Source organism: Podarcis erhardii (assembly GCF_964252035.2).
Source record: "Podarcis erhardii genome assembly, chromosome: 7".
In the NCBI taxonomy this organism is placed as follows: domain Eukaryota; kingdom Metazoa; phylum Chordata; class Lepidosauria; order Squamata; family Lacertidae; genus Podarcis; species Podarcis erhardii.
This window is the reverse complement of record NC_138511.1, coordinates 72,858,147-72,884,487: the sequence shown is the minus strand read 5'-3', so window position 1 is coordinate 72,884,487 and position 26,341 is coordinate 72,858,147. Positions and strand designations below refer to the sequence as shown.

At 44.5% G+C, this 26,341-nt stretch overlaps 1 protein-coding gene across 1 annotated transcript; it reads right to left on the bottom strand.

Moving 5' to 3' along the window:
- Window positions 1–523: 523 nt before the first annotated feature.
- THEMIS2 (thymocyte selection associated family member 2) lies at window positions 524–25,446 on the bottom strand. Its single transcript, XM_081869073.1, has 6 exons — window positions 25,283–25,446; window positions 14,484–14,624; window positions 10,767–10,997; window positions 6,477–7,507; window positions 3,277–3,448; window positions 524–1,562 (listed from the first exon to the last, which is right to left on the bottom strand). The coding sequence occupies exons 1-6, from the start codon at window positions 25,374–25,376 to the stop codon at window positions 1,465–1,467; spliced, it is 1,767 nt and encodes a 588-aa protein (XP_081725199.1). The 5' UTR covers window positions 25,377–25,446; the 3' UTR covers window positions 524–1,464.
- Between the last annotated feature and the right edge of the window lie 895 nt (window positions 25,447–26,341).

Sequence of the window (26,341 nt, the reverse complement as noted above, 5' to 3'; positions counted from 1 at the left end):
ACCTCCTCTTCTCCAGGCTAAACATGCCCAGCTCCCTTAGCCGTTCCTCATAAGGCATCGTTTCCAGGCCTTTGACCATTTTGGTTGCCCTCCTCTGGACACGTTCCAGTTTGTCAGTGTCCTTCGTGACCTGTGGTGCCCAGAACTGGACACAGTACTCCAGATGAGGTCTGACCAGAGCAGAATACAGTGGCACTTGCATTTTAGTTAGGCTAAAATAGACTGTTGTCAATACACAATGCAAATACAACTGCAGTTTTGAAATAGGCAAAAGTCTTATGTTGAAACCCTTAACATATTTGTGTTCCCAGTACACTGGTAAAAAACAGCTGCATTTGAATTGCAGACCCATATCATTTTATGCTTTAGCACTTTTTTTTTAATGGTAGCTCTTAGGCCCCAGAAATATGTCATCTCCAAGGGAGTCTGGCAGCCCAGATAGGAGGGACCCCTTATAGTTTCTATGTACTGCATTGTGTTTGGCATGGTTGCTTTTTGCCTAAGGTTACCACATTTTCCCCCCCAATGAATCTGGGGACTCTTTCCAACTTTAATGGATTTTGTATGGGGACCGATTGGTAAATCTGGGGATTGTCCCCGGGAAATGGGGACATCTGGTAACCTTATTCTAGCCTAACTTCAGGTCCTCATTTTACTGTAAGGGTGGGGACAGGCAACAGTACTCTTAAAAACCCTCTTTGTTGCCAAAGCTAAGTCTCCTGAAACAAGGAGATTGCAGTTTCTTCACCCTGGGTGGTCTTTGGTAATGTTGATTCCTTGCAGTGCTGGTGACTTATTTTGGAACCAGACTTCCTTTAGGTAAAGCATAAGGACACATGTGAGGCTCTAAAGACCACATTTCATACGTTGTGCTTTCTTCAGAATGGAGAAAGTGGTTATGGTCTGCCAGTTTGGGGCTTGGAAGTTATAATTACAGTCGCACACAGTCTCTCCTGGCACTGGGCTCAAAAGCAAGGCTGCTGCTGGGCAAAAATAATGGGAAAAGAACAAGCAGCTTGTTATACTGGCCTAGGGATGGACAAATCTGTTTCTGGTGTAATTTCACAAGTGTTCTTTCGCAAGTCCATTCTTAACCCATTTCTACATCAACCTCTGAACACGAATGCACACGAAAGCTCATACTAATAACAAACTTAGTTGGTCTCTAAGGTGCTACTGGAAGGAATTTTTTTTATTTTGTTTCGACTATGGCAGACCAACACGGCTACCTACCTGTAACTAGAAACTCTGAACATGATTATCTGAATATGTATTTGAGCTCAGCGTCCATAAATTCAGTGAAGTGTGCAGTATGACATTCTGATTGGTATATTAGTCCAGGAAGTGTAAAGTTGATCTGTTTGCTTAAAAATACAGAATTCCCCTCATTCCTGAACTGGCTCTGACCATGGAAATGGGGAACGAAAGACCTAGCCTAGCACTGTGGCTTTGTAGACAGGTATCTCAGTGTTTAATAACAGCTCTTTGCAGTTTGGAAGTCATTTCATAAACCTCCTTAACTTCTTCATAGTCATGATCCGAATCATCACTGAAAGCTGTGCCTGAAAAATAATTCATGTAAAATATTTATTATATCCCACTATGGTACTTTCGCATTCTGAAAGGTAGCATAAAATAATAATAATAATACACACTTCAAATCAAGCAACAATTTACTGAAGGCAGCAAAAGAAAATGTAAAAAAAGTCATTGCAGGGCAATTTATTCTATATCCTCAAGTGTTCTGCATTAACTGCACATTGACCTGCTGTGTAGGATTGTTTGATGAGTCAGGTGAGATTTTCACAAAGGAGGCACCACTGTAGAAATGGCTGTGTCTTGCCTAGTCTAGCTAGTTGGCAGTTCAGACAGGAAATATAACACAGGACCTTGGATCATGATTTAAAGAGCATAGCTGTCAACCTTCCCTTTTTTGCGGGAAATTCCCTTATTTCAGTGCCATTTCCCGCTGCTATCCCAGATTGTTAGATATCCCGTAGACTCCCTGGGACAGGTGAGGCTGCTGATCCCTTATTTTCAAATCTGAATGTTGACAGCAATGTTTAAAGAGGCATATAAGGATCACTTGCCATATGAGCCTAAAAAAATGAGTTTGACACCTGTATACCCAGCATGAACTTAGGCCTTCAGATTCCTGCAGCAGGAACTTCACTCACTATTCCCCACAAGCAGCCCTGGTCAGCATAAATAGGTAAATTATTTTATAACACCGAGGCAGGTAAAGAAGGATAATGTTGCCTCAGCAAGAATGTGAAGCCAGGTCTCTCTCAGGCTATGTCCAGTACTCTACCATCAATACACTGAAGGGAGTCATGCAATTAATACAAATCATTTCTATCTACTTATTCTGTTGTCCTAGTGTTGATATCCCGGGACTTGCAGGTGAAGACCTCTACTGTTGATTCCATTAATTTCTAAGATTCCTTGCTGCTAAACTACATTATAATTTAAAACTCCATTCTAATCTCTGATGCACAAGGTTTCCCCTTATTGAATACAGGTGCAATTGGAACAGTTTACTTGTTAAGGTGTGTCCATCCTTTTCATAATTTCTTGGGAGTAATCTGATTTCATAGGTTCAATTTCTAAACCATTTGCATTTCTAATTGATTCAGTCTTGCAATGATATCATTAAAAGTACTAGCATTCAGCCTCTTCTTGGACTTTTATCCTCATTTTCTCAACATCTGTGCTAGTCTGGCAAACTGCACCCCTGTGCTCCCAATCCATCTATTCTGACTAGGGTCTTTCACGTCATCTGCTATGTGATCTTTTAACTGCAGCTAGCCGGGATTGACAAGAGCATATGCTCTTTTAAGTTATGGTCCCTTTCCCACTTAGCCTGTTTGCTCCCCTTTCCAGAGAATACTGAGCTAATGATTTGGGAGATCTAGGGAGAATTTGATTGGTTTGATATGTTCAGTGCCTTCACTGTAATTCAGAGCTGGGGAACCTCAGGCCCAGGGGCCAAATGCAGCCCTCTAAGCCTTACTGTCTGGCCCTGGGCAATCTACCCAGGCCAGAGCCCTCTCTAGGCTAGCTTCATACGCCCTTGAGTGTTTTTGCTTGGCTGGAGTGTACCCTTGAACTGATAAATGACTTGCTTTCCTGGATGGAAGACAATGAGGAATGTATGTAGAAGCTAGGTTACTCAACAAAGTATTCATTGCTCCACCCACTTTTTCCTTTGGTCCTTGGGCTGAACAAGGTTCCCCACCCCTGCTGTAGTTGTTCACAAGCAAAAAGTAATTATACCTGTGGTTTGTTTCCCGGGATTAGAACACTCCTGGAATCTTTGACATTCGCATTCCATGGTGTACTCATTAAGATTGTTCAGGACACTCCCACTTGCGCCTGTTTGCTCAGGTCCAGAGAAGGGAAGTTTTGCAGGCTCTCTAGATGTGCTGCTTGACTTGCCAGAAGGTAACTGGTACAGGAAAACAGAACAAGTATTTTTCCCCCCTGAAGGCAATTTACGGTATATCTTAAGATGCTAAGGCCAGTTTAATAAACCTACTCAAAACCCAGCCCTTAACTTCTGTCTTTAAGAAGGAAACTTAATGATTGCTTCAGAAGCCAGTGGGATAAGCTAGGTAAAGGTAAAGGGACCCCTGAACATTAGGTCCAGTTGTGGCCAATTCTGGGGTTGCAGCGCTCATCTCGTTTTATTGGCTGAGGGAGCCGGTGTACAGCTTCCGGGTCATGTGGCCAGCATGACTAAGCTGCTTCTGGTGAACCAGAGCAGCACACAGAAACACCGTTTACCTTCCCACCAGAGAGGTACCTATTTATCTACTTGCACTTTGACGTGCTTTCGAATTGCTAGGTTGGCAGGAGCAGGGACCGAGCACCGGGAGCTCACCCCGTCGTGGGGATTCAAATCACCAACCTTCTGATCGGGAAGTCCTAGGTTCTGTGGCTTAACCCACAACGCCACCCACGCCCCTGTGGGATAAGCTACTGCACAGTAAATAAGCAGAGGCTAGCAGGCTAAGAAGAATCTTTTAGCAGTGTGTTAATAGTTGAGGGCAGAGCTGGATTTTGTGGAAAGTGCCCTCCTAGAGTGCCAAAGTGGGAAGTGGGTGTCTGGCTCAGGAAGCAAGGCGGTGGGGTTGAGGTGGGGCTCCTGTGTAGTTAGTTAATTTTACACTTAACTGGATGCTTAAGATAGTAATGTGTATTACAGTCATACCTCATGTTACGTTTGCTTCAGGTTGCGCGTTTTCAGGTTGCGTCCCACAGTGACCCGGAAGTACCAGAAAGGGTTACTTCCAGGTTTCGCCACTTGCGCATGCGCAGACGCACAAAATGATGTCACGCGCATTTGCTGAAACGGCGAGTCGTGACCTGCGCATGCTCAGACGTGGGTTGCGTTCTTTTCAGGTTGCGAACGGGCCTCCAGAACGGATCCCGTTCGCAACCAGAGGTACCACTGTACTTCCTGGACTTCAAATGGCCTTACAGGGGTTGAAGTTATTACTTTGCCTAACTGTTGTTGGACCATTCCTGTTTATTGTGTTGAGCCATCTACCCTGCCATCCTCTGTACTGTCAGAAAGTCAGAACGAACTTTCTGAGTGTAAACACTGTTAGACAGTGGAATGGTTTCCCTTGAGAGGTTGTGGACTCTACTTCCCTGGAAGTTTTTAAGCAGAGGTTGGGTGAACATTGTCATGAATGCTTTAGTTGAGATTCCTGCATTGTGGGGGGTTGGACTAGATTATCCCCTTTGTCCCATCCAACTCTATGGTTCTATGATTGTATGATTCCATTATTCTAAGTCTTAACCAGATGGTGCTCTTGCTTGCCACCTTCTGTCTATTCAGCTATCCCCTCAACAGCTGAGATAAATAACACAAACATTTCATCTTATTTTGTCAAGTTGGCAACTCTGACCTGCATGGCCAATGTCGTACTAACATTCCTTTTCTTTCTTTTTTAATTCACTGGAAAAATGATAAAAGGTAAAGGTAAAGGTACCCCTGCCCATACGGGCCAGTCGTGTCCGACTCTAGGGTTGTGCGCTCATCTCGCTCTAGAGGCCGTGAGCCGGCACCGTCCGAAGACACTTCCGGATCACGTGGCCAGCGTGACGAAGCTGCAGCTGGCGAGCCAACACCAGCGCCGCACACGGAAACGCCGTTTACCTTCCCCGCCATAAAGCGGTCCCTATTTATCTACTTGCACTTAAGAGTGCTTTCGAACTGCTAGGTGGGCAGGAGCTGGGACCGAACGACGGGAGCTCACCCCGCTGCGGGGATTTGAACCGCCGACCATACTATCGGCAAGTCCTAGGCACTGAGGTTTTACCCACAGCGCCACCCGCGCCCATGATATCCATGCCCAATTAACAAATCAGTGGGTGGCAGGGGGCGAGCACAATTGTGATTAGATCCATGCATGCAAAGTTAGCACCTTGTGTTAGGAATTAATCATTCATTCAACTCATGCATCCAAGTCATGAAAGGGCCACCTATACAATTTTTTAAAAGCCATTCAGAAGTTGAACAAATGGAAGAGGAGAATCAAAAGGCACAACTTGTTGGGAGACATAACTAGGTTTGGAGATGGTTCTGCCCTTACATCAGTATTATTTTGTCTGCTCCTAGGGACAGCACACAATTTGGCTTTCCCAATCTTTCAATATGATGAAACTGGTTCTGAACGAGTGAGGGTTATCTTTATTCATTTTTAGATTATGTGTACCTGTGTCGTAGCAGACACAATTTTAGAAGAAGCATTCCCAAATGAAAGAATGCCTCTTCTGAGATACCTGCAATCTATAAACTTTTAAGGCCACAAAATACAAATAAGTATTCTTTGTTTAAAAACTTGCTGGCTTATTAAGCAGTGGCAACAAGCTGTGCTATCATAATGATTAAGTAAATGATAATTTTAGGTTATATTTTAGTGGCCAAGTTTTAATTTATATATATTTTAACTTGCTATATCTGTATTGTCCCTGCTATACCTAATTGCAAATTCAAATGTATCCCTATCGTGTTTTATGACTTCCTTGATACTGTGGGCTGGAACTGGTCTGTGACCGAAATAATAAATTCAGTCAGTGGCACCTCTTTCATCAATCAGTTTTTTGGAAATGCATTACAGCGGTACCTTGATTTACGAACTTAATCCATTCCGGAAGTCGTTCTTAAACCAAAGCGTTCTTAAACCAAGGTGTGCTTTCTCATAGCAGCAGGGGACTCAATTTACAAATGGAACACACTCAACAGGAAGCAAAACATGTTCTTATTCCAAGGTAAAGTTCACAAACCAAAACACCCACTTCCGGGTTTGCAGTGTTCTTCATCCAAGTTGTTCATAAACTAAGCTGTTCTTAAGCCAAGGTGCCACTATAGTTGACTAAACGGTTCCAGTCCTAGTATTTAATGCTTTGCACGAACACATCCTGCCCCTGCTGTATGTCTCTAATTCTCCCGTATTCCTTATTACCTTAGATGTTTCTGCTGCATTCTTCTCTCCTCCTTTGGCCTTTCTGAGGTCCATGTTGCACCTGGAGTCCTTTCGCTTTGGAGGTCTTGGAGGTGCTGATGCATTGCTGGGGAGTAACTTTAGCAAACGATAATAAAAGGCCTCTGTCAACTCTTCCACCGCCGGACTGGAAGTGGGAGGGGTGGCCTTTGCTGGCCCTCCAGTGAAGAAGAGAGACATGTCCAACCACTGTGGAGGAATGTCAAAGGTGAGAGCTGGCTCCTTAGCCAGGCTGATGGTGAGAAATTGCAAGTCGATCCTGGTCTCCAGGGTCAGGACAGAGGAGCAGCCTAGAGGATCAGAGGCACAGTCAGTGCTAAGCACCTTGACCTCACAGGGCAGCTGCAGGTGCTCCACTGCCTCAGAGATGGTATATTTCCGGCTGTCACGGACATCCTCTACAAAGCCAGCTTCCAGGAATAGGGGCACATGGATTTGCTCTCTGTCCTCATCTCCATTGTCCCTGCAGCACACAAGCATGTCCATGGCTGAATGCTTGTTGGCTCTCATGACCCGCAGCACCTCTAGCCGGTCTCCTACACTGAACAAAGGAAATTCCCCTTCGCTGGTCTCACAGTCCTTGGTGACAACGACCTGCAGTTTCTTGGCTGTGGCTAAACTGAGGGCCAGCTCCGAAGTGCAGCTAAATCGGCGTGGGCATCGGCGAAAGCGGCCTTGGTAGCTGCTGGAGAGGAGGAAGTAGCAGGTCCGGGTCTTGCCTTTGCGAGAAGAGGCCAGGACCCTCCATGCTGAGGACTTGCTGTGGATGTGAATCTGGCAGCCCTTCTGTAGGTGGGAGAACCAGTCGCTCTGGAAGACAGGCAGGCTCTCTGGGGCCTCAAGGATCTCTGCCTCCGCTGGCAGGGCTTCCTCCATTGCCAGAACCTCGCTGAGCATCAGCGGCTTAATAAAGTGGATGTGCCGTGACTCCTTGGTGACGTCGACCACCTCTACATCCAGGGTAGAGTTGATTTGCACAACGTCATTTCGAACTGGAGAAATAAGCACCACATGGTCATGAAGAGCCCTGGGAAAGATTCCCACAAACAGGAACCTGACCATCAGTTGAGATATCCTGTGGAAGCTGTGTTTGGAAGTTGGGTGGAAGGCTTAAGGGAGAGAGGACTTAACACACACACACACAGATATATATGTGTGTGTGTGTGTGTGTGTATCCACCTGTTGTCTAGACTCCAAAGACAGCCAATCTTGATCTCAAACCAGTAATGCAGAGGTAGGAAACCTGTCTCCCTCCTGCAGGACTTCAGCTGCCATCAGCTGGAGGGCCACAGTTTCCCCATCAACTACTTTAATGATATTTCATGCTGTCCCCCTTTGCCCAGTTTACTGTTATATTGAGTTCCTTGTTTTGCTGCTTTCTCCCCTGGCATTTATTGTCTTACCTGTGCCTCTTGTCTGTTTCAATAGTATATTAATTTTTTTAAAAGTGCGTTACTAATGTAAGGTTTTAGTCAGTTGTGAAGGGCAAAATAAAGCACAAAGAGGTAATATGTAAGTGAAGGATTGGGGGCAGGGAAGGGGAAAGAGTGGCACCAGTCTGGTGCCTTTGAGAGAAAAATCAAATCCTTTTCTGGCAAGGATGGCTTAGCAGTGCCACAAGAAAGAAGCAAATTGCAAGAAATCAGTTCCACCGTCTGGCTGCAGTGTTAACTCAGGACTGGAGAACCTGTGCAACTGGTCAGATGTTGCCGGACTACAGCTCCCATCATCTTTGACCCTTGGCTATGCTGGCTGGGGCTGATGGGAGTTGTATTCCAGCAAGATCTGGAGGGCCACAGTTTACCAACCCTGTTTTGATTTCATACTTCAGCAGCTTTCTTCCTGTGCCAAATAGCACTTTCAGAAGCAGGAGGAGCTTTGTATGGGCGAAAGCCCTTCCCTTGCACCACACAGGCTTCTATTTTAAAAGGATGAGGCATGAAAACAGCAGTCAGAAGGATATGGACCTTAGATCACCAAAGAGCATCTGCTTTGCATGCAGTATTCTGCCATGTGCCATCAGCGCAACAATTGCTGCTAGTGTAGTGGGACTTCCCCTCTCTTCTCCCTTTGCCCATTCCAAATATGTTCCAGTGTGTTGGGGAACCCCCAGAACAGATTTAGGGGGTATAGAAGGGGTTTCAGTTGCACAGGCAAATAATCCTTATGCTGCTCAATCATCCCCAGCCTTTAAAAAATTAATCATTTCTGCAGCTTGAAACTACTCCCGGGTAGTTGAAATACTCTATGCATTTAATGTAACAAATAATTTAAAGTATTTTTTGTAGATCTCCAAGCACACTGAGAACACCTCCCTTGTACATTGTATATTGGCTGTATAACCAATGACACAGGTTGAATACTGAAAAGAGAAGGAATGATATTGCTAGTGCTTTGCATTTTATTTACTACTGCCATTCAATTCAAAAGCCCAACATAAGGACAATAAATTTAAAACACATAACTGTCAATAAATATAATAAAACAGTACAGTGGTACCTTGGTTCTCAAACGCCTTGGTACTCAACTCGGAACCCAAACACTGCAGACCTGGAAGTAAGTGTTTCGGTTTGCGAACTTTTCTCGGAAGCCGAATGTGCTCTATTTTGAATGTTACGTTTCCCATTTGAGTGCCACACTTCCATTTTGAATGTTGCGCTGAGGTCTGTTTGTTTCTATTTATTTTGCTTTTTTGTTTCTGCGGCTCTTTTTGTTCTGTTTTTGTGACTGTGTGGATCCCAGTTCAGCTACTGATTGATTGATTGTGCAGTACATAGTTTATTGCTTTCATTTTATGGCTCAATAGTCTCGTTAGATAGTAAAAATCATGTTAAATTGCTGTTTTAGGGATTGTTTTTAAAAGTCTGGAACGGATTAATTCATTTTGCATTATTTTCTATGGGAAAGTGTGCCTTGGTTTTGGAACACTTTGGTTTTGGATCGGACTTCCGGAACGGATTATGTTTGAGAACCAAGGTACCACTGTACCATGAAACAGGCAGTAGATGCACACTACAATCCCAGTGGCAGAAATATATTGGCCATCAAACTCAATTCCCAAAAGCCTCCCAGAAGAGCTGTGCTACAACCAGCTGGTGGAATGTATATGGCGATGGGTCCAGGGTGGTTTCCTTGGGGAGGGCATTCCAAAGCATCAGTGCCATGACTAAAAAGGGGGCCTGCTTTTTGTACCCATCTGCCTCACAGCAGTCAGAAGGATAAGGACCTTAGATCACCAAAGAGCATCTGCTTTGCATGCAGAATGTCTTTCGGGTTCAATCCCTGGCATCTCCTGCCTGAAAGCCTGGAGAGCTGCTACCAGTCAGTGTAGACAGTACTGAGTTAGATGAATCAATGGCCTGATTCGGTATAAGGAAACTTCCTGTGACATAGACTCATAGAAGCGTAGACTCATTATCAGTGGCATTCCAGAGTCTACAGGGGAATCCCATCACCTGCTGCTATGGCTGTACTCGGATGGATCTGCAAATGGTATAAATATGGAAACCATCTCTGTCTTTGTAGAACTTGCCACATGCACCAAAATTCTTCAGCATTGGTGGCAAGAACAGCAAATCTGCCTCTTGATTTCTCTCTCTAATTTCAGTAGTGTTAAGGTCAGCTTTCCCTATCGCCGCATCAACTTTTGATTTCTTTTTAAAGAGTCCTCATGAAAATTTATCAGCACTATAGTGCGATTTTCTCCTAATATACACATTTGTATTCACTTTTGCCTAATATATGCATTTTTGCTAAACAATTTCCCCCCAAAGAATGCATTTGTATGTGCTTTTCACTTGTCTACGAATCTTTATGCAGACTTTGCCCTAGTATATAACTTTTTGTAAACATTTACTTGCCTGGAGAGCTGCACTGCAAAATTTGGAAACTTGTGAATTTTGAAGGATGGTTGTGTTTCAGTTTGCCTATTTCTTCAGAGAGTGCCAGTTAGATAGGTTTCAGAGTGGAACTGAATTGAATTTCACACAGCTACCATTTTTGTAACCCCTAAGCGGCATGGGCTTTCCCATTGCCTGCTATCAGATTTTTTAAGCAGGGAGATATTGGGGTCTGAACCTGGAACTTCCCGTGTGCAAAGAAGATGCTCTATCAGGAAGGTATGTTCCCCAAGCAGACATTTTGGCAGATGTGTACACATGCACCTCGCCTTGCAAAGACAAACCAAATCACGCTCTTCCCTCCACCACGCCTTCCCAGCCTAGAGGAAGCCGCAGCTCAGTCTATACTTACAATGCATTATCGCTTTCACTTTATACGTTGGGTAGAGCTGGACCTCACTCTTGCCAATTTCCGGGCAGGTTAGCCTCTTCCACCGCAAGACTGGTGACCGCAGGACCTCCTGGATCGTGTAGTGCTGTGGCTGTTGGCAGTCCAAAAACTTGTCCTTGCGGAAGGGAGAGCCCCGAGAGATAGATTTCCTCTTTGCTCCATGCGGCAGTTCTGAACTGGGCTGAAAAAGACCTGGGTGGGGTATGCAAAATTAGAGTTGTTACTTTAAGTAGCTATATCCTGAGAAGGGGCCATCTGCAAATTGCCAGGGTGGCGGTGATGGAGAGGACACCGATTTGCATAACAACAACAACAACAACAACAACAACAACAACAACAACTATTATTATTATTATTATTATTATTATTATTATTATTATTTATTTATACCCCGCCCATCTGGCTGAGTTTCCCCAGCCACTCTGGGCGGCTTCCAATCAAGTGTTAATTTATATGTACAGACGCCAAATTATAAGTAATTCCTATTGCTTTGATAGGAATACAGTACGATCTCACCAAAGCAGGAAAGACCAGGTGGCTCAGGCGACTGCTCAGTTCGTCTATGGGCAACTCCAAGTCTGTTGCTCTCTCTTCATAGGGCTCTTGATCTTTAAACTAGACTTGGACTGAACAGCCCTTCAAAGAGAGGAATGGCCAGTGTGGTGAGTTGTGGCCGCCTGCCTGACACCAGGTTACCTGGATGGGGCAGGACAATGGCGAGGTTGCAGGCAGGGCTGGTGCAGCTGCAGAGCCAGTTGGGTGCTTCTGCTGGTGGTCTGCAATACCCCAACCACACTATTGCCTTGCCGCATTAGATAATAAATAAATAAATAAATAAATAAATAAATAAATAAATAAATAAATGTAATATATTTATACCCCACCCATCTGGCTGGGTTTCCCTGGTCACTCTGGGTGGCTTCCAACAAAATGTTAAAGTACAGTGGTCTGTTAAACATTAATAGGGCTGCCTTCAGATGTCTTCTGAAGGTAAGCAGCAGCGCTGGCAGTGTCAGGAGGAGAGTCCTGCCCCACCTGTTCCTAGCACTGTTCCGTGTAAAGCAAAACATATGACAGCTCTATACACGCCACTTTCATTACAAGCTATTTCTAAAGCAATAAAATACAAGGCAAGAGCTGTGTACACGCCAGAGTGTTAATTCACATGGGCTTTTGTGCACCATCATCCACACACAAGCACTTTCGGTTGAACTCAAATCTCAGTGTTTCCCATTCACAAACGTGGGTGGTACTTGATGGGATGCATTTCCACACTGTGTTTTTGTCTCCTCCCCACAATTAGTACTGTACTTCTTCACCCTCCCTATTCCAGGAACCTAATGTTCATTGTGGCCATGCATGCAGGTAGACCAATTTTTTAATAGGGTACAAGTTTTCTGACAAACCAGACTTGCATAAACTATTACTTATTTGTTGTGCCTGTTCCCACTAGTAGCCCACCCTCCCTAAGTTCTAGAAACCAGTCCCTTGTAGGCATGACTGCAGCTATTTGTTTACCTGTGAGTAAGAAACAATTATTTTGGGGAAACAATTATTTTGGGTGGGTGTCAGACCCCAGCAACAGCCCACTAAATAGTGCCTCTCATCAGTGGAAGTAGGGTGTGTTGGCACCCGTGTCTAAGCATAAACTCTGTGCAAGTACATCACATTGAATGCTGAATACACAGGTCATCAGGAGGGGCCCAGTGTACATTTAAAGTACATTGCTTCCTCCAGTGAATCATGGGAATTGTAGTTACAGATAGGTAGCCGTGTTGGTCTGCCATGGTAGACTGGAAAGAGAAGCTGCTGAATTGCAACTTATCACCAAACTTAAAACTATGGAGAGACCTGGTTTGAACAAAGACATTGGATTCTTATCTCATTATACATGACAAAGCCATTTTTCACCTTCTCACCCCTTGCTTTTTCCTGTTAGACCTATTGCAGTCGTTAAGAGTCGTCAACAGGCTCATCGCAGCTATCTGCCAATCACCCATTCCCACCACCCTTCTGAGTAATACCCCTCCCCACCTTCTCACTATATAGAAAGGTCCGGTGACTTCTGTTTCAGTGTATCTGAAGAAATGTGCATGCACACGAAAGCTCATACCTAGAACTAACTCAGTTGGTCTTTAAGGTGCTACTGGATGGGAATTGTAGTTACTCCCGGTCCCAGCACACTCAACAAATCACAGCTCCCAATATTATTTGCTTTAAGTGTATGGTGTGTATACGCATCCTGAGCCTGGTCTACCTAACAAAGTGATTGTGTGCCAGGTCCTGCCTTGTCTTCTAAACCCCTGGCAAATCCTGCTCTTGCAGATGACATATTCACTCCCGAGAGAAAAAGCGCCAGGCTCTTCTGTTTCCTTGCCCTACGAGAGGGCTCATGAGATTCATATTGTTGTGAAGTTTGAAGAGGAGAGAGTTAATGTCGCCAGAAGTCCCGGTCCTTTGGCCTGGAGATGCTAGGGATGAAAACTGGGGCCTGAATGCAAAGCCCATGCTTTACCACTGAACTATGGCCCAATGTATGGCAGAGTGCAACAGCTAGATTGGGGCAGATGGCTGACAGCATGCAACACCTCTGCGAAGACATCTGCACTGGCCACCCATAAAATTAATAAAATAATAATAATACTTTTTTAACATTTATATCCCGCCCATCTGGCTGGGATATAAATCCACTGAGGTCATCCAGAGTAGCGATGGCAGCTGTTGCCCACATTATAGAGCTGCAGCTTGTCTTAAGCAGAAGTCGGGTATTTGGTGTCACTAGGCCCATGGCCCTCTTCTCTGTCTCGATACTGTTTCTGCTAAGCCACTTCCTGGTGTCTGTTCTCTTAATACAGTGGTACCTCGGGTTACATACACTTCAGGTTACATACGCTTCAGGTTACAGACTCTACTAACCCAGAAATAGTACCTCGGCTTAAGAACTTTGCTTCAGGATGAGAACAGAAATTGTGCTCCGGCGGCGCGGCGGCAGCAGGAGGCCCCTTTAGCTAAAGTGGTACCTCAGGTTAAGAACAGTTTCAGGTTAAGAACGGACCTCTGGGACGAATTTAGTACTTAACCAGAGGTACCACTGTATGTACCTTCCTTCTGAGTCACTAAATTTCTATCCTTGCCTTACTCTTCGAGGCGTCTCTTGAAAGCTCCTTTTTCCTGCTGACAGGACTATGCCCTTGTTTAATATTTTCTTGAGTAGCCAGTCATTTTCATGAATTGTTTCATACTGCTTTTGAAAGGTGTTTTTGTATTGCTGTACACAGCCTTAATATTCTACAAGAGGGTGGGTTTATAAATGCTGTTATAACTAACTAAACAAAATGCAATTTCAGCCAAACCATGCCTACCTGCCCAAAGCACCTGACATTATATATGACATCATGTATGTTAAGTTATATAAGGAGAGACTGGAAGCAGAAGTGGCTCACAAGTCGTGTGTTCCAGCGGAAGTCCACTGTAAAAGTAAACATAAAAAATCCACACACACCCAGTCATGCAGGAAGGTTCACATGCTAGACCCATGATCTGTGAAAATTCCACTGTGGGCACTACTAAAAAGGGCAGAGAACACTTTTTTGTATTGTAAACTGCCTTGAGAGCATGGGAACCTTCAGCTGAAGGACAGAGTACAAATTTAATCAAACAAGCAAACAATGCACATACCTTTAAAATCCAGTGGCAGCTCATATATGTGCCCATTCTCCACATTCTTGCAGGAGATGTTCTGCAGCTGAACATCAATAATTTTCATCAGATCTCCTGTTGATAAGCAGCATTCATTGCCAGAGACTTCATAAACAGATCCTGGAGAAAGTGGAGGTCTTAGTTAGTATTCAGGAAGCCAAACTGCTAGCAGGGTGGTTAAAAAGACAATACTGTAAAAACATTAGTCATCATCAAATATCCTTTTTTAGGCATAGCAAACCACACATTATCAAACAGACACCGTATACAAATTGTGCAAAATACGAGCTCAGCATAACAAGGTTTGTCCCAGTCAGATCTGTAACTCCAGAGGAAATCAATTTGCATAAATAATACAATACAACACTACCACATCACTGATCAATTAAGAACCACTAAATCTCTTTATAATGGCCTAGTCTTTCTACATGGACAGCACTCAAAAATCCAGCCATTATTAAAGTAATTTATAATAAATAATTTATAATAATAATAATGTTTTTAAAAAATATTTTAAAAACATTATTAATTAATTAATTATAAAAGACAATATGGTCTAGTGGGTAGAGTGTAGGACCAGAGCTGTGGTGCTCCTAGTTCAAATCCAGGGAGGTACTTTGAAGAGCTGCTGTCTCTCAGTTTTAGGAGCCCCCTCTCTTCTCTCTAATGTTGGGAATAGCAGTATTGTCCTACCTTTCAGAAATGCTGTAAAGATTTTAAAAAGTAATGAAAAGCATTCTACAAATGCTAAGTATTATTATTATAAGATCAGATTATTATTATTATTAACCTAGATAGAAGAAGGGCACACAGCCACTCTAGGTGGGAGATGTAATGCAACTTTTCCTTACAGGTTTGGGAGTGGGGGGGAAACGAATCTGTTCAAATAGCATTATTTGTTCCTCTTTTTAATGACCCTTGGAAAAGAGGTAGCCTACATCTGCTTCATCAAGTGCATGCAGAATCCAAATGAGGGAAGGGATGGCACAGGTGTGTGTCTGACTCAGAGCCAGCCTCAAGATTCAGGACTGGATAGAAGTAAAAAGCCACACAGGTGAGCAAGGGCAAATGTTGTCCCTATTTTCAAAAAGGGGAAAAGAGAGGACCCAAATAATTACCGCCCAGTCAGTCTGACATCAATACCAGGGAAGATTCTGGAGCAGATCATTAAGCAAACAGTCTGTGAGCACATAGAAAGGAATACTGTGATCACCAATAGTCAGCATGGATTTCTGAAAAATAAGTCATGTCAGACTAACCTGATCTCGTTTTTTGACAGAATTACAAGCCTGGTAGATGAAGGGAACGCAGTGGATGTAGCCTACCTTGATTTCAGCAAGGCATTTGACAAGGTGCCCCATGATATTCTTGTAAAGAAGCTGGTAAAATGCGGACTTGACTATGCTACCACTCAGTGGATTTGTAACTGGCTGACTGACCGAACCCAAAGGGTGCTCATGAATGGTTCCTCTTCATCCTGGAGAAGAGTGACTAGTGGGGTGCCACAGGGTTCTGTCTTGGGCCCGGTCTTATTCAACATCTTTATCAACGACTTGGATGATGGACTCAAGGGCATCCTGATCAAATTTGCAGATGACACCAAACTGGGAGGGGTGGCTAACACCCCAGAGGACAGGATCACACTTCAAAACGACCTTGACAGATTAGAGAACTGGGCCAAAACAAACAAGATGAATTTTAACAGGGAGAAATGTAAAGTATTGGTGGCTGGGAAAAAGGATATTGAGCAAAACGGGGTTAGAAGCAGACTTCCCTAGCTCAGTACTATGGAAATGATCCCTGAAAGCATGAGACCATGGGTAGGCAAACTAAGGCCTGGGGGCCGGATCTGGCCCAGTCGCCTTCTCAATATGGCCCGCAGACGGTCCGGGAATCAGCGTTATTTTTACATAAGTAGAATGTGACCCTTTATTTAAAATGCATCTCTGGGTTATTTGTGGGGCATAGGAATTGGTTCAAACCCCCCCCCCCATATAGTCCTGCCCCCCACAAGGTCTGCGGGACAGTGGTCTGGCCCCCTGCTGAAAAAGTTTGCTGACCCCTGCATGAGACCAATGAAATCTGAGTCCTTTGCAGATATTAAACCTTGATTCACATCTTCCTCTCTCTCTCATAAAATTTGTACGCTGCTTGTTTTTTTAAAAAAACAACCCTCCAAGTTCTTTATGATGCTTTTAGCCTTTCCAATTTACATGTTCCTAATTTGTATACATGCCATCCTCAAGTTGGTATTCTCTATTCTGAGCGTTCGTCACTGCACACAACTCTATGCCACTTTCTGCTGTCTGTTTAGTAGGGGAGAGAAAGGGGAAGCCCACCGGGCCTGAAATAAACCAGTCCTCTGCTGTTCCCACCCCCATACAAGCTACTCTGAAGGGTTCTGCTTAGCTTTGCCCTTCTTTAGCCCAAGGCCCTGCAATCTGTCACAAGAACTTCCTGATTTCACATACCCAATCTATTTTGTCTTCCCGGTAACATCACCAGTTCCCACTTTTCAACTCCTCTGACGCAATATGTGTAGTTTCACCCTTCTGCTTTATAGCTTCCCTTAATATCTTCCATGCTCAGGCCAAAGAAAGAAAAAGCCCAATGCAATTAGCGATGGGGGAGAAATAATCTGAAATGCATACTACCAAAATTGCAGTGTCCAAAACAATACACAAACTGAAACCGCCCTTTTTCGAAATTCATACTTCACAGAATTATTGCAATGCAGTTCTTCAGCCGTGTAATGTTTGCAAAAATGCATATGGGTTGTTGTTAGAATCTATCTCGAAATACAATTGAGTATTGCCTCCAGGGGCGAAGTCAAATCAGTGGAGAATCACAGCGCCTGCTGTGGCTGCAGAGACCAGTATTGTCTGCCTCTCGCTTTGTTTTTGTTGCATTAGCAGAACCAAAGTGAACTCTGCAAGGCACACACCTGGGCAGTGTATATGGAGGTCCTGGGCTGCCTCGACAACATGACCCATCCCCCTCAGCCTTGCTGATGTGGCACCAACCTGGCTGCAGCCAGCCATCTTGGGGACTCCATTTTGGATTTGAGTAGGTTTTACTCCTTAGGCTTTTCTTTTCCAGAAGAGGTCCCACAAGGCAGGATATGGGTGAAGTGTGCATATTAGTGATGATTACACCCAAAAATGCATTATATAAGGAGAAATTGCTTTGCAAAAATGTGCATACAGTGGTACCTCAGGTTAAGAACTTAACTCCTTCTGGAGATCCGTTCTTAAACTGAAACTGTTCTTAACCTGAGGTACCACTTTAGCTAATGGGGCCTTCCGCTGCCGCTGTGCCGCTGCTGCACAATTTCTGTTCTCATCCTGAAGCAAAGTTCTTAACCTGAAGCACTATTTATGGGTTAGCAGAGTCTGTAACCTGAAGCGTATGTAACCTGAAGTGTATGTAACCCGAGGTACCACTGTATTGGACAAAGTGACATACTATTGTGTATAATAGGAGAAATTCAGACTAAAATGCTGATGAATTTTCATAAGGACTTAAATAAGTGAAATCTCAAACCAATTTGGATCTTTGAAGGACTAAACTTAAAAATGAAGAGAGAGAGAGAGAGAGAACTGATGGAAACCAAAATTGGCAGATTTACCCACCCATACAAATAAAACAGGATTCAGTACAGGAGACAACACAGGAGCCCTGGCTGGATCAATGTGTGAGAGAATGAAGTGAGAAAGCAAAGCCCTGCTCTCAATGTCTCCACACGTGAATACCACTTTAGACCAGGGATAGTCAAAGAAGTGCCCTCCAGAGAGATTGTTGGACTGCAGCTCCCATCATCCACAACCAGCATGGCCAGTGGTCTGGGATGATGGGAGTTGTAGTCCAGGGACTTCCGGGTCAGCACCATCGGCGAATGGCGGAGTTCCTCCGACCGGAGGAACGGGCTCCGTGAAAGTTGGGTCTTCCCACCGCGGCGAAGGCGGGGACCCGCTAGAAATCCCAGGCGGAGAAGCCTGGGAACGTGGGGTTTGGCAGAGCACCAGAAGTGCCTCCCCCACTCGCGGGGAAACCCCTCTTTGGGGCTCCGGAGCGGAGTGGGGTGAGCAGCGCGGTGTTGCGAACCGATTGCTACTTTTGCGGAGGGAAGCCGCACAGCCGTCGCCGGAGAGCGCTGACTTTTTCCTGATGACAATTGGACTCTAAACAAGTACCCGTGAGTAAAAATGGAAGATTTGATTAAGAAATTTATGAGATTCATGAATTAGGCAACGAAGCGGGAAGGTCTAAACAGGAAGTCCGCCTTCCGCTTTTTGTAAATAGACTGAAGCAAAGATTTTGCAAGCTAAATAGCCTGGAAAATTGATTTAAAGATTGAAATTTCCTGCATTTATAACCAATAAAACCCCCTTGAAAGCAGGAGAAAAGGGGGGGGGACTTCGACCGTCTAAGCCTGCAGAGAGAGAGTAAAGGAATATAAGTTTCCATCGTCCCAAACCTCGGGACGGGGCGTCAGGACAGAAATGGTTGGAGATGTCCATTGATTGAGAACGGAACACCTTTGACAGATAGTTGAAAAAAGAGAAACAAATTAACTTCAACGCTGCTTTCTGCACTTCTGTATTTTAAGGAAACAAAGTATTTGAAAATCAAAAGTAAATTTCCCTTTGTTGGATACATTTTAAAGATGGACGTTAATAGAAATTGTGTCCCCTAGAGGGAGCTTGTCAGTTTGTTGCTGCAGTTTACAGGGAGACTTTACAGCTGTGAGAATTAGACCGTGGGACCAGTTGCTTGACCTTGAACAGAAATGTGCAGGGAGGAAGTTCTAGCGTCTGCCCTTGGCAAAACAAATGCTATGCTGAAGCAGTTGCATGAGAAAATGAACTTGATGAATGAAAAGTTGGATTTTATGACTGCTGTAGCCAGTAAATATGAACTAACAGGAAACAAAGATAAAGAAATTTTACAACAACCAACTCAGGAAACTGGCTCGACAGGGCAAGCCCAAGGGCAGATGAAGATGGAAGAGGTTGCGATTGCACCTCAAAAGATACAAAGGGAGAGATCCAAAGTCCTGCATGACCAAAAGCCGCAGCATTGGAAGATTGAATTTGGAGTGTGTCTGGAAGTGTCTGGAGTTAAGGAAGCTCTTAGCTCTGGTGGGACTGTGAAACAAGTTGACAACTATCTTTGGAATAACTATATTTTGGATTACAAAATTAACATAGGGGAGTGGGACTGTGGGGAATGGGCTAACTTGATGAAAGAAAATTGAGATTACTACAGGTTGGAATTCCCCAGAGACCCACTCCTCAAGGAGAAAGGGAAGAAAATATGAAAGAAACCAACAAGGGACAGGGAAGGGTGCAAGTATAAACAGGAACAAGAAAATCTGCAGAGGGGGCATAGAAGAGACCCAAGAGCCTCGGACATTAGAACACCAGATTGATGGACTGGATGTAATGGTTAGAAAGGACTGACATAACCCGAAACCAGGAAGAGGGGACGTTGGATTAAATTAGAAGAGAATTTTTCTTTATATTTCTTTTATCTTTGGAATTAGTGTGATACTAATTAAATATCAGGGAATATGCTGGAAAGGAATTAATTGGCTTTAGTAGAAAGGTTTGAAGGAGTTATGTATAAATATGGTTTAAACTTTGAAATTTTAAGGTTTATAAGGTAAGATAAGGTTAAAGAAATTAACGGTAAATCGAATAACAGAATATAGTAAAAGTTGGAAAGGATATGTTGAGCTAACAAAAAAAAAAAAGAGATTGTTAAGATAAATTACTTTTAAATAAAAATTGAGAAGTATGGGAAGAATTTGCTGAAATAATGAATTAAGTTAGAATACAAAAAGGGAGGTGTGAGGAGGTCCAAGAAATAAGTAAACGAAAGGATGTAATTTGGATGTGTATTTTTCTTTGTTATTTATGTTATTTATTCTTTTTTCTGTTTATTGTTGTATTTTTTTGGGTTTTTTTTCCTTTTTTCCTTTTTCGTCTTTTTTTAATATACTTATGTATTTTTGAAATTTTGAATAAATATCATTAAAAAAAAAAAAGATGGGAATTGTAGTCCAGCAACATCAGGAAGGCCATCATGGGCAATCTCATGGGCAATCTCTGCTTTAGCCCTATCCACATTCAGCGCAAAGGTCTGGAGGATCAGATAAAGGCTCTGATAAAAAAGCGGGCAAAGTAAACAAGTCAGCAGGAAACAATAAAGAGGAACCCTGAGCAGCAGTTTCAAATAGCATGCATGCCACAAACGCACACCATTTAAAAATAAAATAAAATCTAAGATACACTTAGAATCCCCACGCACTCTGGACTCACACATATTTGCTGAAAACAGGTTTCTTTCTTCAAACTTTTATTTTTCTTACTTTCTCCAAAACACTGATGTAATTGCACACGTGATTGTTGTGACACAGAAACTTCCATTTTTCAAAATTGTGTCAATTATAAAGGTGTCTTCACAACATTGGTCATAATAGCAAAATAGTATTCCGTCAAAACAGTATCTTAACACCATCTTAGCCATCTCTTAATGTTTTATTTCACTTTCCAAATTTACTCCAATAAAACTTTGAGGCTAAGATGATTATCATTACATATGTCTTTTAAAAAGGTTGCTCATTCTCCTCTTCCCAAATTGTGGCATCAGAATGCAATGTTCAGGTAGAAGCTCACTGGATGCTTTTGGTGTCTTAACACCATTTTTCTACCTAGTATATATATATAGCCTGAAATGTGGAGGAGAAAGACTTTGTGCTGGCCATCGGGCAATGGGTTTTTCCACCTGCCTTGCCCCATCAACCAACCCTAGGAGCATTATCTGCAGATGTCTTTTCACAAACTGAATAGAGTGGAAGATTATTAGTCATGGGGGTGGGGAGTGTGGGGGTGTGAATTCAACAAAACTTAAGCTTATTTTTTATTTGCTATTTTGTTAATGTTAATATTGTTTTATATACAGTGGTACCTCTAGTTAAGAACTTAATTCGTTCCGGAGGTCCGTACTTAACCTGAAACTGTTCTTAACCTGAAGCACCACTTTAGCTAATGGGGCCTCCTGCTGCCGCCGCATGGTTTCTGTTCTCATCCTGAAGCAAAGTTCTTAACCTGAAGCACTATTTCTGGGTTAGCGGAGTCTGTAACCTGAAGCGTATGTAACCTGAAGTGTATGTAACCTGAGATACCACTGTACTTAATTCGTTCCGGAGGTCCGTTCTTAACCTGGAACTGATCTTAACCTGAAGCACCACTTTAGCTAATGGAGCCTCCTGCTGCCACTGCACGATTTCTGTTCTCATCCTGAAGCAAAGTTCTTAACCCAAGGTACTATTTCTGTAACCTGAAGTGTATGTAACCTGAAGTGTCTGTCAACCTGAAGCATATGTCACCTGAGGTACCAATGTATTATGAATGCTGTAGTGCATTGTGAATGCTGTAATTGTGTTGTTTAGCTTATTTTTTTAGTTGTTTTGTTAATAGTGTTTTATAGATGGTAATTGTTTTACTGATGATTTGTTAATTGTTTTATATGATTTGTGTTGTATTTGTGATGCTCTATTATGTTATTCATTGTTTGTAAGCCACTTTGCAATTTATGTGAATGAAAAGCGGCATAGAAATAAAACAAAATAAATTGAATCAAGTCAAGTCATGCCACTTCAAGATCCAGCTTCTTAACCCGCCTGACTCATTGCTGCCCCAAGGCCACCCTCCTCTCCAGCCTCCACTTCCGCCACCGATTCTGAACTGCTCTCGGTCACAGACTCTTCCTGTTCACTAAACCCTGTTACCTCTTCAGCTTCCGACACCCCTCCTCCCAGTCTGCTATCTCTTCTCCCTCTGGCCACTCAAGGTCATCCCACCGCCAATCCCTGGGCTCTGAGTCTTCTTCCCTTGGGGGTTCCCCACAGCTGCTGCCTCCCACCACCTCCTCTGCATCCAGCCAGCCCATGGCAAGTGGTCCGTGGAAGGAAAAGGCTTGGGGACCACTGTTCTATAGTGCTAGCAATGGAGCTCTATCAATTAACCTTGACCTTCCATCCTCCCAAGTAAATTTGTTGCATAAATGCTGCACCATGGCTCCTGATCACATCCAGGAACAGCCTTGCTCAAGTCACTTAGGAAGGTAAGAAGAGCCCTCAGAAGACAGGAAAAAAGGTTGACCTAGTCCACCATTCTGTTCTTCACAACGGCCAACCAAATGCCTCTGGCAAGCCCACAAACAGGCCCACACGAAAGCAACAGCCCTCTCCCATTTTCGCTTGCCAGCAACAAACATTTCAAGGTATACTTTCCCTGAACTAGCAGTGACTAGGAGTCACTGATTGACATATACCGTCAATTTGTTGCTCCGCCATGACCTCCCTGCCAATTTGGATACAATAAAGGAACTGGAGGCCCCTCGACTGTCCTCGGGTTCAGTATTAGACCACTTTGACTGGATATCCCCAGCTGATGTGGACAGACTCCTCCGAGCTGGAAAGCCCACCACCTGTCCTCTCGACCCGTGCCCGTCCTGGCTGATTAGAGCGTGTCCAGACGAGGTGCGGGGCCCCCTGGGGGATATCATCAATCTGTCTCTTGGCGCTGGGACATTCCCAGGGGAACTGAAGGAGGCAGTGGTGCGCCCGCTCTTAAAGAAAACATCATTAGATCCTTTAGATCTATCCAATTACCGCCCGGTTTCGAATCTTCCATTCCTGGGTAAGGTGATTGAGAGAGCGGTTGCTGAACAGCTTGGTAGGTTTCTGGATGAAACATCAGCTCTGGATCCATTCCAGTCCGGCTTCCGCGCTGGTCATGGGACCGAGACGGCTCTGGTCGCCCTAACAGATGATCTCCGCAGGCAGCTGGATCGAGGCGGGTCGGGGCTGCTGATTCTTCTAGACCTGTCAGCAGCCTTCGACATGGTCGATCACGAACTCCTAGACCACCGCCTTGCCGACGTGGGGATCCAGGGCACAGCCCTTCAATGGCTGCGCTCGTTTCTCTCTGGTCGGGGACAGAGGGTGGCGCTTGGGGGGGAATTGTCATCCCGCCACTCCTTGGTGTGTGGTGTGCCCCAGGGTGCAATACTCTCCCCGATGCTTTTTAACATCTTTATGCGCCCCCTCGCCCAGCTTGTCCGGAGTTTTGGCCTGGGCTGCCATCAGTATGCTGATGACACCCAACTCTATCTGTTGATGGACGGCCACCCGGACTCGGCCCCAGACACACTGATCAGATGCTTGGAGGCTGTGGCTGGATGGTTTCGTGGGAGCCGGTTGAAGTTAAATCCTTCGAAGACAGAGGTCCTCTGGCTGGGACGGGACGACTTGGGACTGAGGGGGCAACTCCCATCTCTTGCGGGGGTGCAATTAGTGCCAGCACCATCCGTTAAGAGTTTGGGTGTAATCTTCGATACCTCCCTCTCTATGGAGGCGCAGATTGCAGCTATAACAAAGGCGGCATTTTTTCATCTCCGCCAAGCTAAGCAGTTGGCTCCTTACCTCTCTCGCCCTGACCTAGCCACTGTGATCCACGCGACGGTCACCTCCAGACTGGATTATTGTAACTCGCTCTACGTGGGGCTGCCCTTGAGACTGACCCAGAAACTCCAACGGGTGCAGAATGCCGCAGCGAGACTCCTTACGGGGTCTTCGCTTAGAGATCATATTCATCCGGTGCTATACAAGCTGCACTGGCTCCCGGTGGAGTACAGGATCAGGTTTAAGGTGCTGGTTTTAACCTTCAAAGCCCTATACGGCCTAGGGCCCTCGTACCTACGGGACCGCCTCTCCTGGTATGCCCCACAGAGGAACTTACGGTCTTCAAATAAAAACACCTTGAAGGTCCCAAGCCACAGAGAGGTTAGGCTGGCCTCAACCAGAGCCAGGGCTTTTTCGGCTGCGGCTCCAACCTGGTGGAACGCTCTGTCACAAGAGACAAGGGCCCTGCAGGACTTGACATCTTTCCGCAGGGCCTGCAAGACAGAGCTGTTCCACCTGGCCTTTTGTTAGGGCGCAGCCTGACTCCCTCCTTTGGCAATCTTTTCAAGACTTTAGCTTATGGTTGCCATTAATTTTGTTTTTAACTCATTTTTATAATGTTTTATAATGTTGTATTGTTTTAGTGTTGTTAGCCGCCCTGAGCCCGGCTTCGACTGGGGAGGGCGGGATATAAATAAAATTTATTATTATTATTATTATTATTATTGTTGATAAGAACAGGGGGAAAAACATGCCAATGTCTTCTTCAAGGAGCTCGGGTCAATCAGAACTGAGGTTTCCATTTCCCATAGTGGACAAGCAGATACCTTTGGCAAGTCCAAAAGCTGGGTGGAAGATCAGCGACGTCTCCTGTTCCCACTTCCCCACTTAGACACAGTTGTGGAAGGAGTCCTCACGCACGACTCTTTCACAGTGAGCAACACAGTCATTGCTTCCCCAAACCCTGAACACTGGCCATCTCACCCGCAATGGCTACGCAAATCAATCCTGGCATATCTTAACAGCTTTGGACAGGTCTGGGCAGAGGGGAAGCAGCCAGGGACACTTGCATTGGACCTCGGAGGGCTAAGTTTAGAAGGGGCTTGCTGACCTTATGCCGTCCTGCCAAGAACAAGACTCACATCCCAGGCCAATCTTGGCTTTGGTTTAAGATTGCAGCTGAAGCTTTGTCTTAATTACAACCAGCATGCTCAAAAAGCTCCATTACTTGTCTTCACCTCCCGCCTCCCAACTTTAGGATGAATCTGCTGGCGGCAAAGAGAGAAGCAGTCAGTGATGCTCTCACCTTGGAAGTAGACTCCAGAGCAGATCTTCACCACTCTAGGCAAGGAGCAAAGATCCAGATCGCAGATGTACTGGTGGAAGGAAACAGAGTCCATAACTCCTGTTGCAGGCAGCGCTGCTGAAGTGTGTGGGAGTCTCTGCTGCTCTGCAGGACAGCTGTGCTGTGTATGTTCAGCTGTGATTTTCACTTCCTCTTTTAAGGGTTGTCTTAAAGGGGTAGGCTTCCCAAGACTAGGTTTGATGCTTGGCACTTAACAAGAAGTGCAACACAGACAAGAGGTAGTGGCTTATTGTGGTGACAGTGCACCACATAAATGGGCTGTGTCACCTGAGCTTATCCTACTGGTGGCCAAATTGCCATTTAAAGTACTGTAGTCGAGTTTGACAGGAAATCATAATGCAGTCCCTGGGTGATTTGGGACATGTTCACAGCCTACAGTTAATAATAATAATAATAAATTTTATTTATATCCCGCCCTCCCCGGCCGAAGCCGGGCTCAGGGCGGCTAACAACACTAAAACAGTGCAACATTATAAAAACATTATAAAGAGTTAAAGCACTCTTATATCATGTTAGCAGTCATGGGGAATCCTGGGAACTGTTAAGCGTGCTGGAAATGGTAGATATGTGAGGTTAGCACCTTTTGCAAAGTTCCCAGGATATTTTTTTTGGGGGGGGGGGCGGAAACCATGACTGTAGAAGTGTGCTTTAACTGTATGGCATGGATGCGAGTGGTGTCACCCACCAAAACCGCCCCGTTGGAAGTGGCAGAAGAGTGCTTTTGCACCTTTTTGAAGCAGGCCTGCAGGAAATGTACATTTTCGCACAAGGAAGTTCTCAGGTTCAGGGAGGGATCATGATGTAGTGTTAGAGCACATGCCTGCTTTGGATGCAGAAAGTTCAATATTCAGTCCCTGGTATCTCCAGTTAAAAGAATCAGGTAGCAGCTGATGGGGAAGACTTTTTCTGCCTGACCTTGGAAAACCACAGAGGAGCAGGGATAGGGGAGAAATTTAATTCAGTTCACTTTTAAAGGCAGGTCTATGAAACTCATGCCTT

Coding starts and splice junctions, on each gene's coding strand:
- THEMIS2 (XM_081869073.1), bottom strand. CDS start 25,376: ATGGACTCTGTTTCCTTCCACCAGTACATCTGCGATCTGGATCTTTGC. Junction 3,449..6,476: donor ATGCAGCAGAAACATCTAAG/GTAATAAGGAAT, acceptor TTCCTGTACCAG/TTACCTTCTGGCAAGTCAAG. Junction 1,563..3,276: donor TCCCGGGAAACAAACCACAG/GTATAATTACTT, acceptor ATTATTTTTCAG/GCACAGCTTTCAGTGATGAT.